The 7,204-nt window shown below is 32.6% G+C and overlaps 1 protein-coding gene across 1 annotated transcript; it reads left to right on the top strand.

Annotated features, from left to right (window-relative positions):
- The first annotated feature begins 958 nt into the window (after positions 1 to 958).
- Positions 959 to 3,628, top strand: LOC114268068 (uncharacterized). The gene is made up of 3 exons (XM_082880718.1): positions 959 to 1,009; positions 1,328 to 1,741; positions 3,617 to 3,628. The coding sequence occupies exons 1-3, from the start codon at positions 959 to 961 to the stop codon at positions 3,626 to 3,628; spliced, it is 477 nt and encodes a 158-aa protein (XP_082736844.1).
- Positions 3,629 to 7,204: the final 3,576 nt, after the last annotated feature.

Here is a 7,204-nt window from a genome sequence, read left to right as displayed (position 1 = left end):
AAGAATGTTATCAAGAAAGAAAAAAGAGTACAAGGAAGGGCCTTCAAAGTATTGGGGATTATCTAAGTTTTCTAATTCATTAATCTTGTTCTGTTTCTTCTACTAATTAAACTTACACATTGTTTTTTTTTTTTTTTTTTTGGATTAGTTATTGACTTTTGCATGATTGTAGGTGGAGATAGGTTTGACATTAATGGATCTCCAATTGAGTTTGCAGAACTTTCCATCAATGAACCTGAGTTGGAGCTTGTGACTTTTGATGATGCAGTGGAGGATGTTCAGCCTGATGATGTTGGTCATGGTTAAGACTTAGATGCTTAAGTTTTGGACTAGCTTGATTTGATCTTTTGCATTTTCACATATTGATGTTTATGTAAAAGACTATAATCTCTTCTTCTTTGTTTTTTCTTTTTTTGACATTTTGTGGTGTGGTGGAGATGATCAGTCAACTATTGACATACAAAACTTATCATTTTTGTAAATCTAAATTTGATCATCTCAATCAACTTGAAGGTAGTTTTTTTTGTCATAATGTTTATATTTGTATGCAAGGAAGGCTTTGTTTATGGGACACAATCAGAGATATTTGTGGGAATTATGTTGTGAATCAATGTGTTGGTATAGTTGCTGACAAGTTTAAGGCTAAAGCATTGAAGAGCTTAGAAGCTGAACATCATTGGATGATCAATCTCCTTGTCAGTTTCAAGGATTCAATAGTTTGAGTAAGGATTTTACTAAGGAGCTTTGACATCATTCACAATTTGAATTTATAATATGCTATGCTGCAATTATAATGATATAGAATATTATAAGTGTGGTCAAAGTCATACACATTTTAAACTTGATCAAGTAAGCATCCATATCCTTTCCTTGTCTTTTTTTGCTTAATTTATATTTTATACATAATGACTTTTTTATTTATTGCCTAAAAACTTATGGTGATAATTATGCAGCTAAAATGGTGAAAGAACATGTGAATTGTGGGAGGTTGGAAGCACTAATCAATCAGGTATGTGCCTAGGTCCTACATTCATTTCATAATAAATTACTTTTTTTTTTCTTCTATGTATTTTTTTAGACTTTAATAATCTGGTTATTGATCATCATGATGCATAGATTATGTAGTTAGTTAGTACAATATAAAAATTCTACTAATATTTTATATGTCGTGTCCCCGTATTCGTATCTACTTTTTGGGTACTTTTTAGCTGAGTCCTCGTATCCTTATTTTCACAAATAGGCGAATCTGACACCTAGACACATACCCGTATCCGACACCTGCACTTGAGTCCGTGTAACTTAGGACTTTGGTAAATTTGACATGTAGGTTTTCAAGAGCAAAGAAGAATTGTTCAATTGGGTACATGACGTTGGAAGGAAAAATAGTTTTGTGATTGTCATCAAGACATCAGATTATGGTGATGGTCATAGGACACCAAGGATATATCTTACCTGTGAGAGAAGTGGTCAATACAGAGCTCATAAGAAATTAAAAGGAGATGATTCAAACAAAACAATTGTGAAGTTAACGGGTACAAAGAAATGTGGGTGTCCCTTTGAGTTGAGGGCTCATAAGTTGATGGCAGATGATGATTGGATGCTAGATGTAGCATGTGGAATGCATAACCATGCTCCTGCTAAACATTTTGAAGGACATTCATTTGCAGAGAGATTATTTGAGGAGGAAATATCGTTATTAGTGGATATGTCCAAAAGCATGATCAGACCAAAAAAGATTTTGGTTACCTTGAAACAAAAGGATGCCTTGAATGCAACCACCACTACAACAAATTTGGGATTTAAAGACGAAAAAAATTTGTCCCAAAATGTACACAATTCATCATCCAAACTAATTACGATGAAAAGTTTTCGTCACCCATTTTGTCGCCAAAGCATCGTCGCTAAAAGGTCTTAGAGACGAAAAAATAAATTCGTCATTGAAAAGGCTAAATTTGTGATGATTTTTTTTGTCTCCAATACACTCTGTTGAGAACATACTTGTAAGTAATTAGCGACAAAATATTTTGTCATTAAAGGAAGAAATTAGAGACAAAAGTATTTTTTCATAAATGTAAGAAATAGAGATGAAATAATTTTGTCGCGTTTAATATAAATGAAGACAAAAAAAAAATTGTCAAAGAAGCTACCAACAGAGACAAAAACAAATTCATCATTAAAAATGATGAAATAATGTCAAAAACAACTCGTCACACATTGAGGGTAATAATGACAAAATGTGACAATATTTTTCGTCATGACAAATTCATTTAGCGATGAAATAAAGAATTCATGACAAAATTAGTCATCCACCTAAGCCAAATAAGAGACAAAAAAATCTTCTTTAGTGATGGAAAATTTTATCACTAATTCCATAATATTTTTTTCCACATTATATACCTATTTTATCAAAATTTGAATTTTAGTTCAACAAATATAGCCCTGTTCAAGTTGAAACCTGTTTAATATAACAATTCCATCACAACTTAACCTAACCTGCTATCAATACATTTTACAAATTAACAAAATAAAAATATACATCATCATTATAAATAATTTCATTCTAATACAATAAAATAGTACAATATCCACAAAATATCCAAAAGTTATAACTAGTGCAATTCCACCAAACATCCAACAATTTCTAGTGCGACTCTACAAAGTATGTATATCCTTGTCAAACAAAAATGAACATTTAAGCAAATTACATCATTGTTGCACGTCAAAAATGCCACCCCAATTCAATCTGCAAAAAAATAAATTAAAAGTTTTAGTAACTAATTGTCACGACCCAAACCTGTCCCTATAGGTTTAGCATCGTAACCGGCCAGTAATTCTTGGACTACCGAAGGCCTCTGAACAGATTAACAAGATTAAGGAGCTAGTGGAAGCAAATACATAAATATATAGTTGTCCAATGAGCTATGCTGACTTATATGAACAGAATATTTAAAACTTTATATAAGTATGCAATAGTCATTCATACATTATACCCACACACATTAGGTATCTTAAGTACAGCCAACAAAACTACCAAGTCTTATATGTACAGAAACAACGAAACTTAAACACAGGACTCTTCGGAAACCTCTACGTGAGGCACAATGGTTGGCTGACAACAGAACACAAATCCGAACAAAAGCCTTCAGGCTCGAACTCCAGAATGCCCATCTACATATATATATATATATATATACACACAGTGAGCTAAAGCCTAGTGAATAACATTAAGGTAAAGGGTTAGTGAACGAAATCCGAATATATCGTAAGCAGAAAACAGACCAGAGCATAATCATTCTCATATCAGAATATAATAATGGTACATCCCATAGAACACATCACAGAACATCTTCCGATTAGAGTAATCAGTTCCGAATACCGATTAAACACATATCACCACAATGAAGTGGCTAATGAGATCTCATATCACATATGTGTTATGGACCCGCATTTACATGTCGTCCCCCATGACTTGGGACTATCTATGGATGCCATAATAGATTCGCAAATAGGACATTCGTTCACATAATTAAAATAATATTTCAGAAATTATAACTTATTACATAACAGTTGAAACATAGTTCATATTAACATATCTTTACATAAATGTTACTCACAGTGGTTCCCGTAAATGGTCAAACAATCCTCGAGTCTTAACCTACAATCACAAAATACATAACACAAGCATATCTTATTATTACACATTTATGTGGCCAACACGGCTTAGCTTTCATTATGTTGGTTTTTGTTCTTTCTTATCACATTGTCTAACACACACACACACTTGCAATTCCTTGACTTAGTACATTCTTGTCTTAATGTATTTCTAATCCATAACCTCATTATTATGGCTTAATTAAGGCTTAAGAATGCCTAAGATGCAATGAGGATGCCAAAACATGCCTTGGAACACTTAGAAAAAATGTCTGAAAATAAGGTCAACGCTTGAGCGTAGATTTCCTCACTCGAGCGGACATGCAAAATGTGAATGGTCGCTCGAGCGCACATTCCTTTGCTCGAGCGATCTGTAAAAGATATGAAACTTCTGGGAGTTTTCAATTCACGCTCGAGCGGACTTTTGGTCGCTCGAGCAGAGTGGACGCACTCAGATTGGTCGCTCGAGCGTGAACTCCTACGCTCGAGCGTAGATGCAAATTCTGGAATTTCCAAATTGTACCTTCAAGCTCAAAACTCGAATTCCAACCATCAAAACACATCTCTTGGGCCCCAAAACTTGAGATAACATAGTAAACTTGTAAAATATGAAGAATTTAGGATCATTTCATAAAATCATGGCCCAAGGGTTTGCCAAAAGTTCCCAATTTCAACTTAAAACATGATGAATGTTCATGAACACAACATGCATGAATTTTTCGTGTATCAAACTTCTCAAAATATGATCAAACACCGCAAAACAACTTGAAACTTGATGATTTTCCCAAATGAAGATGAATTTCAAACATGCAAGAGAGAATTCTTGGAGTTCAAATCTTTATTCTGAGCTCAATATGCACATCAAACTCATAATCTTGAAGAAATTTCATGTTAAATGACTTAGTTACACAATCTAGAGGTTGTAATCTTACCTAGAGTCTTGAATTACTCTTGTTCTAGCACAAACTTTGATCAATTCAAACTATAGCCTTCAATTTCTCCTTAATCTCTTCTTTTCTCTCACTAGAATTGTGCTCCCTCTCTCTCTAAAATGTTTCACCAGATTTTTCCACTAAGGGAGATGAAAGAAAATGAGCTCAAATGAGCTTATGGGTTACATATATAGCTATGGTGCTAAAAATACCTTAATTAGAAGATAAGGCTTGCCAAATGCAACTTAACGAATCAGACTGAATCAATTTTTAATTAAACTTGCCATATGATTCTAAAAATTCCAAATAACATATCGGTGTAGTCAATTTTGGTTTCAGATGCCGATAAGGCTTTCAATTTACATATTAAAGTGGAATTCCAAACAGATATTTCTATAAGTAACAGATAGAAGGCCAAATATCATGCAATTTACATATTAATCCCATAATTCACTTGATCCACTCAATTAGCATCATTAATTATTTATTAGTACCTAATTACGGGCCGGGGTTATTACACTAATCAATTATACAAAAGATTAAAAACATTAGTAACTAATCAATTTATAATTAGATTAATTATACAATTTATCCCTCTAACAGACTTTTTTTCAAGATTATGGGAACAAAAAATTAATTTTAAGGCTAATTCACAATTGGTGCATCCCATTAATGTACTGTAAGTTCATACAACTTATATTGGCCCCTCCTAAGGTGTTTCTATTAGTTCCTATACAAATCTATGGTTATGTGATAATTTAGCTTTTCGACGGCCTTTTTTGAAGCTTTAAGTATGGAGAAAAAAGTATTTTTTAGACTAATTCACAATTTATACATCCCGTACACCTGTACAAATTGGATGTCCTATGCATGTTTCCATTACTTCCTAATTCTTCAAACGTATATTCTTTTACAAATTTTGTTGTATTAAAGTTAATATACTTTACCAAGAAGTATGTCCACTTGTGGATGAGTTCCCTCTATTTCCAAAGTGTCCAGTGAATCCTTTGCTCCTAAAAAAGTTGACGACATCTGCCATTATCTTCCCTTGCTTCTTCCTACCCTCTTCAGGATCTTCTATTTTATTGTTCTGCATTTGTATTTGTTCCTTATGTGTCTTTATTTGCATTTCAAGGCACTTCACATAATCATTTGTTTCAGCACATTTGGTAGTGGTCCTCCTAATAGAGGATGAAGGTCTCATGCCAAGTCCTTTCACATAGCCAGACCTTGGCTTTAGGACTTTGATTGATAACTCTTCTGCAGTCAAAGGGATTAATCTTGGCTGTGAGAGGTGATCAGCTTGTGTCTGTATCATATTTTCCTATCAAATATTAAAAAATTAAATAATTATTAGAAAATTAAATAAGATTATGACAAATAGTATTCTAAAATTTTGTTAATAAAAATTGCAATATATACTCACATAATTATATTGAGCTTTAGACGAGATCCACTCATGTGTTTTTTTATTATAGTTAGTTTCCTTGTAAAACTCTGCTAAATCAGGTAGCATCTTCTTTTCTCGTGCCTAATTTGATAGACTAAATATTCAATAAATAAAGCTAAGAATCTAACATAATTCGTAAAGTGCAAGGATACGTACCTATTTTTCTACTCCAACAAGAATTGACCTAGAACCACACCTATGTTTTGTATTCATCTTTTCTCTATTCGCGATGTGGGCTTTTGATTATTCCTATAAGGAAGAATGACCAATATAACAATGAAATGTATCATTAGTAAGATAATATTGTGGCTTTTGATTACTCCTGTAAGAAAGAATGAACCAATATAACAATGAAATGTATCATTAGTAAGACAAATTTAATGCTTGATAATAAAGGAATTGCATTGTTTTTCTCTATCCTTTTCCTATATATCATTTCAACTTAAAAGATATTTCAAATTATTCACTAGTATCATTCAATTCTTTGAAAAACAGATTAAAGGACTTGTTGAGATTTCATCATAAGATGGTTTTTCTAGGTAAAAAAAGAAAAATGAGAAATTTACACTGTTCACAAATAAGGACATATAAGCATGGGCAAGATAGATTGTGAAAAGATCCATTTACATTTCACAAGATATGGAACAATTACTAATACCAAACTCATAACTGTTTCTTTCTTCCACAACTTTATCAAATCTAAAGTTCTGTCTCAATAACCTGTATTAGTTACTCAGCTAGTTGCTTAACATTATCATGAAACTTTAGACCAAACCCAAGAACAAACAAGAAATACAATCATAGAAATTAAAATCTTAGTTCTTCATTCTAGGATGTGAAAGGTGCACTTTAAGGAACCATAAATTCATCTCCTATTATGTGAGCCTTCCAATCATGTTTACTAGTTTCCCTTTCTAATTTTTTTGGAATCTCTCCCTATTCTAATCAATTCTTTCTTCGATGATATAATAAAAAAGATGAAAATGTTACTAGAAATTCTTTAGTGTTCCACTTTTTATCAATAAGATCTATCCACTTGGTAGGATCAACATCCTTCGATGGCTGGTTTCTTGCATACTCCTCCCTTTTAGCCTCCTTCTGCTCCATGAATTGTTTGTGCAGCCTATAGGTATGGTTACTCAATCTCCGACCAAATTTTGTGTTCATTGCC

The sequence above is a fragment of the Camellia sinensis genome, chromosome 7 (assembly GCF_055761805.1).
Source record: "Camellia sinensis isolate YWXY chromosome 7, ASM5576180v1, whole genome shotgun sequence".
Classification (NCBI taxonomy): domain Eukaryota; kingdom Viridiplantae; phylum Streptophyta; class Magnoliopsida; order Ericales; family Theaceae; genus Camellia; species Camellia sinensis.
The sequence above is the reverse complement of the archived record's forward strand: the minus strand, read 5'-3'. Positions and strand labels throughout refer to the sequence as shown.